Here is a 10,929-nt window from a genome sequence, read left to right on the forward strand (position 1 = left end):
GTGATGTCATACAATGGCAGCATATGTTGACCAGTTCTTCAAGCTTCAAAATAATGCACATGTATATCTTTTAAGTCTAATAAATTATTTCATGAGACTCATGATTGTTATGAAAGCATACGATAAGGTTTGGTGAGAAACAAATCTAATAAAATGTACATTTTCTATGGTAATCAGAGCATTGTACCGGTAACTCCGTCCGCTGTGAATTGGCATCGGTCCAAAAACATTCTCATGACAGTATATTAAAGCCAGCATCTCATGAGCTGGTTAAAAACTGTCATAAATACTCAATGGTTCAGAATGAAAAAGAGATAACAGACATTTCCGCATAATCCATCTCTCTCTGTTTGATTGAGGACTCTGGTTAAAAAAAAGGCTGGGCATAGAAATGCATCAATTCTTTAACTACAAACTCTTCAGACATGTTTAGTAAGTTCTGTTCTCTGTTGTGTGTTGTGTTCTGTTGTCACTATCACTGTGGAGGACCTGTTTTTAGATAAACAAAACGATTTTTCACTTGAACGCCCCAATGTTACGAAGGGGGCTGCATTGAACTGTTGCTCTCATGCCCTATCATGAACATGCACAGGAGATCAATGGTCAGCCAGGAGTTTTACTAAATAATACATTAGATTTAAATTTGTTTCCCACCAAATGTTATGAGTAAACAATGACTGAGTACAACATTTGAAGAGTGGAACCAAAAGTTCTTACACATTTTGACTTCCACAACTTTTCCATGACCAAACTTCCACAACTCAACTTCTGTTGAAGCATTTTGAGAATTCAAATTTCATGGAAAGGTATGCAAAACTAATGTCTACTCCCTGAAAGATATTTATGAAATAAGTGTTGTGAGATATCTCACCAGTCAAAAATGTGTCCGCGGTCAGTGACGCTTTCTGCCCGTCAATCATTTTGCTCATTCTCATAGTGTTGTAGTTGCAGCGAATTATTGAGGCTAAATGAAATTTTTATGCCATGTTGTTCATAACAGTTGTCAGTTGAGGGCGCTATTCTGCCGCTGTTGTTTTTGCAACCGTTTCTGCTCAATATTGGCCTCAATAAAGCTAATTTGGTATATTTGGAGTGCAGGATTTTGGAAAGGGGGCGGGGCTAAACCAACAGCTCAGCTTATGGGAATTCCAGAATGGCTAAAATCGCTTAGAGCACCTTTAATATCACTTAATCAATGACACGCATCATTTAAATATATAGTGGAAAATAGTGTTACTTTCATGTACACTGATGTTCTGTTCATAAACTTAGCATTGTCTTGAATGACTTGGCAGTGGTTAAAATGGGAACTAACACATGAGACATGCAAAGAAAACAGTGACTGACAAATTATTTGATTCACCGGATTTTGGCAGGATAAGATATATAGTCTGATGCACTAATATTACAGAAAATAATTTATTCTAAAATGAATCATTTTTCCAGGATTTCCATACAAACCCAGTACAACCCTTCTTTGATTAAATATAATATCTTTGAAGATAACAGTCATACATTGTTGCATTTTGGAAAACTTTCTTTAGAAAATGTAGATACATTTTTTTTTAAGTAAATTGCGAAACACAAACATTCATGTCTGTGTGTATCTCACCAATCAGATGGCGTTTCCCGCCTCAACAATGTGAGGTGGATGTGCAGTGTGAAAATGAAGGCGTGTGCACCGATGGATTCATGGGAGCAAACTGTACCTGCAAACCTGGGTTCACTGGAGAGAGGTGAGAGTTGCATCCTCTTAATACATCAGACATCAGCCTGTTTCTTCTGAGTCCTTGTTAATTATAGTGTGGTGGCGTAGCTCCAGGTGTGCCAGGGTGTACAAATGCCTCCTAGCAAATCAGCTGGCACACCCAATGACATTTTTTACACTCAACCGTAGCATGTCGGGGTCTAAAAATGCATCAGCATTATGCTGAAACTTCAATGCATAGATTACTGAATTTAATTGGCTATGCTAATATAACAAATATAATAAAAAGTGCTGTTGATTTAACGCATTCATTCTCTATGATTAATTGTACAAACATGTTAAAAATATTAACGCAATTAATCATGTCCGCGGAGCGTAATAAGGAATATTTCTGAGCAATTCAAGCATGCAGTACCATCTGTTTTCTCCAGAGGACAGTAAGTGAAACTCACTGTATAGGCAACGAGCAGCTTATACACAGAACAAACCACAAGAGGAGACAAAACAAGATGAGAACGCGTTCTTAAGCACAAACACAGCTTGATGGAGCACAAATCTGAACCCAGGGATCTCAAATTGTGTTTTTCTAAGTTTCAAACCTCATTTAACTTGACACAGCGGCCTAAAAATGGTATGTTTATGATGCAACGCAACTGCAATGCTCCAAAAGTGTCTGTCGCAACACATTCTCACACCCCAACTCGTCACATACTGGACGCTCGGGCAGGACCCCTTTGCGCCGGGTGTACCTTTGGCATCATTTTACGACGCGTCCGGTTTCGCAACGTAAAAAAACCAGTTGGAGGGCCATTGCAGCCTATTCCTTTTTATTTTTATTTATTGCGGTCTCGACTCTCAACCCGTTCGCGGCGTGAGCTTACCCAAGACGTGAAATTCCAACGCTACAACGCTCCGGTTCAGAGATACGTAGAATGGCGTCATTTCACGACGCGTCCGGGTTTTGAAACATCAAAAAACAGTTGGAGGGCCATTGTAGCCTATTCCTTTTTATTTTTATTTATTGCGGTCTCGACTCTCGACCCGTTTTTTTTTTTAAAAAAAAAACCCAAGACGTGAAATTTCAACGCCACAACGCTCCGGTTCAGAGATACATAGAAGTCTATCGGACTACGACGCCAAAGGTATACCCGGTGAGTCAATAAGCGACGAAACCGCCTGGAGCGTCCGTATGTGACGAGTCGGGGTGAGAATGTGTTGGTCTGACGCAGGAGTACATTTATCCCAGACTGATTTATGAATTCAGTCACAAAATGGATTGCTGTGGACTGTAGACTAATGACCATATTATGTTCAATAATATGGAATATAAACAAAATATTGCATTCTAAAGCCACTTATTATATTAATTAAAATTAATTAATTAAAATAATTTTTTAATGCTTTACTGGTGAGCCAAAATAATTTAATGCATTTTAATTATCTGTATTTTTCTTTTTTTTGTAATATATATATATATATATATATTCCATCCATCCATCCATCGTCAACCGCTTATCCTGTGTACAGGGTCGCAGGGATATATATATATTGTTCCATATAATTAATTTGATAAAAAAAAGAATCGATTGACAGCCTTAATAATAAATCATTTCATTTATTTCAATAATTTAATCTCATATCAATATTTTGTGAGGAATGATGTATTTATTTGGTAAGAAACCATGTAATAAGCACGATCCGCTCCCCATTGGAGTCATGATCATGATTTATTTTGCGATAAAAACCGCTGACTATGCAATTCCTTACATACTGTATCGAACAAACACAAGCAGCTGAATTAATTAAAATTGTTACTACATTTGTGTAGTGCCACATAAAAAACACAAAACTATCAGTTCAAGAATAAAGTCATAATATTTAGAAAATAAAGTCAAAAGTTTCAACATAAAGTCGTATTAGTTTGAGAATAAAGTCAAAATGACAAGATTAAAGTCATAATATTTTAAGAATAAAATCTAAATTAAGAGATTAAAATCATAATATTTTAAGAATAGTAAAAATTACGAGATTAAAGTCATAATATTTAGAAAATAAAGTCAAATGTTTGAGAATAAAATCGTAATAGTTTGAGAATAAAGTCAAAATGACGAGATTAAAGTCATAATATTTTAAGAATAAAGTAATAATCGTAATAAGTCGTAATATTTTAAGAATAGTAAAAATTACGAGATTTAAGTCATAATATTTTAAGAATAGTAAAAATTACGAGATTAAAGTCATAATATTTAGAAAATAAAGTCAAAAGTTTGAGAATAAAGTCGTAATAGTTTGAGAATAAAGTCAAAATGACGAGATTAAAGTCGTAATATTTTAAGAATAGTAAAAATTACGATATTAAAGTAATAATATTTTGAGATTGAAGTAAAAATGACGAGATTAAAGTCATAATATTTTTAGAATAAAGTAAAAATTAAGAGATTAAAGTTGTAATATTTTGTGAAAATGTCAAAATTCTGAGATTAAAGTTGTAATATTATGTGAATTAAGTACAAAATTATGAGAATGAAGTTGTAATATTTTAAGAATAAAATCTAAATTACGAGATTAAAGTCGTAATATTTTGAGAATAAAGTCAAAATTAGGAGATTGAAGTCGTAATATTTTGAGAATAATGTAAAAATCACAAGAATAAAATAATATTTTAAGCATGAATTGTGAGGAAAGTAACATCAAAGTGATCTGGTGGAGCGTTTGGGTCTTTACATACAGTAAACAGCACTCATCAGGGAGATGACACTGACTGTGCAACTTCATTGTCAAATTTGCCGAGCTGAATTTGTGGGAAGTTTATGTGCCTGTGAAGGGAGGCGTGAGATACAGGCTTGCTGATGTAGTAACATCCCTTCAGTTATACTGTAGTAAACCAACAAAGAAGCAGACATGTCTGGGTTTCCCAATGACATTGCATCTTAAGCATTTCCGATCATCTTAACTAACGTTGCTCGTTATTTTAAGAGTAACGACTGTATTTCCAAAACAGCGGTATATTGCACATCTGTACACAAGTGTAACGGGAGCTGTCCGGTCCAAAGGTGCTGAAACTTTGGCAAATATGTCCAAGAGTTTGTCTTCTCAAAATGAAAATAATGTGGATATACTGACAAACATGGAAGTTGTAACCTTGTCAGGGCGCCACAATTTATGAACCATTAATGAACTATTAAACGATTTAATGACAGAAATAATAATGGCTTTAGTAAGACGGGGTTTCAAATACAATGCAGACATAGACATAGATTTTATTTTCAAGATTTATTCTCAAAATATATTTTTTTTATTCTTGAAATTTTGAATGAATTCTCAAAATGTTACGACTTTAATCTCATACTTTTTTACATAATTCTCAAAATATTATGACTATTCAGGAAATCTATTTATTTATTTATTTTACGTGGCTCTAAAATGCCGTCATTTAAAGTATAGTTGCCGCTGCTACATCTTATAATATAAGCTTCTTTGCAAAGCCTGAATCCTTGGTTCTCAAAAGAATTAATGCATGAATCCAAAGAATCCAAACATAAATTCCCACTTAGGAACTTTGTTTGAATTAGCCACTCACTCCTTCAGAAGGCTATGCAGAGATACAGTTTTTCCACAACCAGAAACACAACCATGTCTGGCGACCTTACTTGACTATTTTTGCTGGTTAAAAAGCAAACTACAGTAGTCTCTCTCTGTCAACTCACCATGACGATTACGTATGTTGTGGAGGCAGGGATATTTAAATCACACGGCACTGTGATGTCACAATGTAGCTGAATGCAGAGTGGAAACAATAAAAGCTTTATTTGGAATCGAAAGGAAGTTTTGAGCTCTGAAACTTACAATATGTTTTTTATAGTACAATGATCTCTTATATATGTGAAAATATCAAAGAAAATTTGATTCCTCATGGCATGATCCCTTAACGAAACCGAAAGTCATGAAAATCATTCAGTTCTGACATTTAAAAGAAAGGAAGACTTGCAGACTTGAGATTGACATTTATTTGATGAATATAAAACAGAAAAGTGTCTCTCTTTGGTGTAGGCCCCGTCTGGCGGTCCGAAGAAGTTGTTCTTGGAACCGTCATATCCTGCCGGAGATAGGAGGCAGGGGCGAGGAGCCTACCCCCATGTGGGACGGGGCTCAACTGGTGGTGGTGGGGTGGTGGAGGTTGGCGTGTTAGCACACTGAAACAGCAATGTGATAGATTGAGAGCAGACTCATAAAGCAACGGCTTACATGTGATTGGCTGGGAATTGCCCGCTAATGCTGCGATGATGTACAGCTGCTAGTCTTCCCGCTAGAACTACGCTGCGCTTAAATTTCTCCGTTCCCATTCCTACACACCACTCTATTTTTTCCAGATGTCAAGTGGATATAGACGAGTGTGAGTCAAACCCCTGCCTTAATGGAGGCACCTGCCTGAACAGACAGAACTTATACCTCTGCGAGTGTGTGTCCAACTTCACCGGAGACAACTGTGAGAATACAGTGAGTCGAAATCTCTGTCATTCCTATCTATCCTATGCAATCCTTATTTACTTATTTTGTTTACACTCACCTGTCTGTGTGACTCGTACATTATCATGTCTTGTTCTCCTCCCATAGAAGTCACTGCAGAGGGAAAGTGTGCCATGGCTGGTGGTGACCATCCCATTGGCATGTCTTGGTACTCTATTGGCAGTGGTGGTGCTGGTTTGCATTGTTCTCACCGCCCGGAAGAAACGACAGTCGGAGGGTATGTACAGCCCAAGTCAACAGGAAGTAGCTGGAGCCAGACTAGAGATGGGCAGCGTGCTCAAAGTGCCTCCAGAGGAGAGACTGATCTGACTAAGAAACAGCTAAACTGGTTGTGCTGATGGTTTCAGCTGGTCTTACTAGCAACAAGGTCACTTACAGTGGCATTACAAAGTGACAAAGGCAACGTGTTGCTTTTATGTGTCAAGGCACGTTGTACAAAGCTACGTGTGCCTTCATGACATGGGAGACAAACTACGGTCACTTTACCCACAATAAGTAGGAAATTAGTGGGCTACATCAGCTGCGTCAACACGGATGGAAATCCACTATGATAATGGTTCTTCGCTTCAAGACACTCTTCTTCTTCTACTTCATCAACAATGAAACTTCAAAGTAGGATTTAGTTTGGATTTTGGGTTTACTACAATTTTCACACCCTGTTTTTATTTTCTGAATTGGAACATAGTTGAGCCAAACTCATCTGTCACAGGACAGATAATAGTCTAAGAGCCGACTCGAATATGGTCATAATTTTGACAATGCATAGTTGCTGCGTTTTGCCTTTGCATGTGAAATGTTCTTTGTTCTATTTAAATGAGAACAATGGTTTGAGAACGATCCATGTTCTGTACCTCTTTTTCAGAGGAATCAGGCCATGCTTTACTACATCAGGGTCTAATTTATGGTACTTTTACTCAAGTGTGTGGACAAAGGTCTAAATATACTATTAATGTACTAGAGAGCCTGATATCTTAGTTTTACCAATTAATCGGTGCTGATAGTTGCTTTTTGGAACTTTTGCAGATAGTTGCCAATAGTTTTTTCCAATAGTCCTCCATGTTCCTAAACAGCGGCCTCTAGAGGTCACTGACACCTCGTGGATATTTGCTGTATTTAAATCTTTCATCACTGACAATATTCATCCATATTTCTATTCTTACTTCAATACACATTTTGTTATTTTGATTAGATAAAACAAGAGTTCTAAATGCTACTACATGGAAAAGTGCCCCATCAAATGGTAAATGGTCTGCACTTACATAGCGCCTTCTTTAACCTCAGAGGTCCCATTCACCCATTCACACACACACTCATTCACCCATTCACACACACACTCATACACCCATTCACACACACACTCATACACCCATTCACACACACATTCACACACACACTCATACACCCATTCACACACACACTCATACACCCATTCACACACACACTCATACACCCATTCACACACACACTCATACACCAATGGTGGCAGAGCTGCTATGTAAGGTGCTATCCTGCCATTGGGAGCAACTTGGGGTTCAGTGTCTTGCCCAAGGACACTTCGGCATGTGGAGTCATGTGGGCCGGGAATCAAACCACCAACCCTGCAATTAGTGGCCGACCCGCTCTACCACCTGAGCTAACATGACACGTGTTTTAAACTTTATGTCTGTACCCATCAAAGAAAGAAAGCAATTTTAAACATTGTATAACTTGATTTTAAAAACCATCGGATGATTAATCGGTTATCTTCTTTTCCACCACCTTAGTTATCGGTCGACTTCTATTACAAACATTTAAAGCCACTTTTATAATTCAGGAGGTTTGTAAGTACATGACTAATAAAACATTTCTGTATGTTTGAGAGTACAAACATTTCATACAAAAATCAGACACATAATAAACATCCAGCACATATAATGTTAAAGCTAAATCAAATGAATGCACAGCAAAATGCAATCTGGTCTCATAGAGTCATGTTGCAATACTTGCCTTTTTGCTAAATTATTTTTACAAAACTCACTTTCAAACAAATCACACGTAAAATGGCAGATTATCAGTTTATAAACACTTGATTCTGTAGGTTAGGTTTAGGTTAACCCTATAATGCCATGTGCATCAAATATAATGATGCTCCTAAGTTTAACATGTTTATGGCACCTCGTCATCTAGTGGTTACTTGTGAAAAAAGCGAAAAGTGACTTTTGTTTTGGGATAAATTACAGCTTATTTTAATAAAGTAAAAATGACAGTAATGATTATATTGTTTCTGATATTCTAAAATGAGTATTTACTGAATAAAAGCAACTTGAGCTTGGTTCAAATTTTGTATATTATTTCATTGAAAACCCCCATTTCCAAATCCATGCATCAAATATGATACAACAGGCTTTTTTTTATGTTGATAATTCTGACATGTACATTTTATACGATATTTTTAAAGTGTGAACTAATATTTCTGTGTATGTTCATATATGCTGTGTTCTCTGTCATTATAAAGTTCTCATTATTTTACATTACAAGCTGTAATGATGTCATCTTACCAGAAGTTAATGAGAACCAGCGAAAAATGTTTTGCAATTTATGTTTTTTAAATGTTAATATAGTGTTTGATGCATAAATTACTGTTTATTTTGTTCATGTTGCATTTGATGTGTTGAATTGAACTGTGATGCATTTCAGTCCATATTAACAGACCAAGAACAGGAAGTTGTCATGGTCAATCTCTCAAACATTTGGTATCTTTGAAAAGCCCAAAGAGTCCTCTGATAATACCCCAAGATTTACCACCATAACAACTTATTAACAAATGTCCTATATACAGAAATGTATTGCTTGGCCTCAGGAGGATAATGACCTTTAAAGCATAATGTATCAAATACGATACATAAAAAAATAACATAAATACGTGCATTTTTTTTTTTACAATTTCGTTTTAGAGTTTGTCTAATGGCACTGAAAACAGATTAATGTCAAAAATTTGGAATTTTCTGACAGTTCTTTCATATGTCAGGTTGGTTTTGTTGATTTAAATCTCAATAGAGCATTACCCTTAAAAACCTCATCTGTTTGGGGGAACATTTAACTCGCTTTTAGCGCCACACAGTGGACATTTCACCTCGAAACTGCCGTGATATGTGTATGAAACCACATCATGTCATTTTATAAAAATGTCACCACAGTCACGTAATTTTCATGAGACCAGGCTAGCAAAATTAGATATTTCTTAACATTTTTTTACATTCTTACCCATAGTACTTGCGAATATAAAAAAAAGCCTTGTCAATTTATTTTTTATTACATTTTTTTATTGTTTCTCCCCTTTTCTCCCCAATTTGTAACACCCTATTCCCAATGCTCTCCAAGTCGTCGGGGTGGCGTAGTGACTCGCCTCAATCCGGGTGGCGGAGGACGAATCTCAGTTGTCTCTGCGTTTGAGACTGTCAATCCATCACGTGGCTTGTTGAGCGTGTTACCGCGGAGACCTAGCGCATGTGGAGGCTTCCCGCTATTCTCCGCGGCATCCACGCACAACTCACCACAAGCCCCACCGAGAGCGAGAACCACATTATAGCGACCACGAGGAGGTTACCCCATGTGACTCTACCCTCCCTAGCAACCGGGCCAATTTGGTTGCTTAGGAGACCTGGCTGGGGTCACTCAGCACACCCTGGATTCAAACTCATGACTCCAGGTGTGATAGTCAGTTGAGATACCCAAGACCCCCCCGGAGTTTATTTTGTAACAATATCAAAATGGTTGAATTATACTCTGTGTGCCTTGATAATATACCCAAAAAAGACAGGAATTTGACATTTCCATAATTCAAGAGCTTTTTATTTCCTCTTTCTTTTAGCAAGTTTATAAAGTGTGTTTAAACAGTTTTGAGATGCTGTAATATGTTTTTGCTACATACACTGGATTGCTTTCACAGATAAGATATAAAAATATAAACAGATATTTAATAAAAGTCCCCGGAGCACAGGTCAAGCGCTAAAGAATTTTCTAAATGGTTTTCTGTGTAGAAACTGTCTCAGTATTTAATTAGTCCAGTTTGATAACACTGTACTCTTGTTTTGTTTTGCATTCACTGGAACTTCCACTGAATCGTGTGTGTGTGTGTGTGTGTGTGTGTGTGTGTGTGTGTGTGTGTGTGTGTGTGTTAAAATTATACTGTGAGATGTGATGACTGTATTTGTATGTTTTTATATTGTATTGTATTGTGCATACTTTCTTCCTGATGTATGATTTTAAATATTATGACACGATAAACCACAAAGTCTTTTACTGAAGGTGGTGTTTGAATTGTTCCTGTGAATCTGATTCAAGTGGTTACAAATTCAATGAAAATGCTTTACAATTTTATTAAATGAACTCAAACGAAAGAGTCCTCTATATGAATCGTGTCTTGCAAAATAATTATACAAGCCAAATAAATTTGGAAACGTTAAACAAAGCTAACTGATTACTTTTGTGTGTGTGTGTATGTGTGTGTGTGTGTTTGTTTTCTATATGCTTGGCCAAACCGCTTCCACGATCTCCACACATCTCAGTTCACTGACAGAGAAGGGAGTATCTCAGAGAACATTCCAGAGTTTAGAGAGAACCTCCCATACGCAAAGACAACACTTAAAAGTGAGATTAGCTACACAGACAGAAACCTATGTTTAATTTCACCTCTCAAACAAACATTCATTCAA

General features: G+C 36.6%; 1 protein-coding gene across 1 annotated transcript in view; it reads left to right on the top strand.

Annotated features, from left to right (window-relative positions):
* Positions 1-10,653, top strand: part of LOC127620696 (protein crumbs homolog 1-like) — a 28,907-nt gene extending 18,254 nt beyond the window's left edge. Inside the window, exons 11-13 of the mRNA XM_052093887.1 lie at positions 1,620-1,736; positions 6,079-6,205; positions 6,323-10,653. Of these exons, the coding sequence (XP_051949847.1) occupies positions 1,620-1,736; positions 6,079-6,205; positions 6,323-6,544 (466 nt within the window). The 3' untranslated portion in view covers positions 6,545-10,653. The remainder of the gene's footprint in view (positions 1-1,619; positions 1,737-6,078; positions 6,206-6,322) is intronic.
* The last annotated feature ends 276 nt before the right edge of the window (positions 10,654-10,929 follow it).

The sequence above is a fragment of the Xyrauchen texanus genome, chromosome 27 (assembly GCF_025860055.1).
Source record: "Xyrauchen texanus isolate HMW12.3.18 chromosome 27, RBS_HiC_50CHRs, whole genome shotgun sequence".
Classification (NCBI taxonomy): Eukaryota; Metazoa; Chordata; class Actinopteri; order Cypriniformes; family Catostomidae; genus Xyrauchen; species Xyrauchen texanus.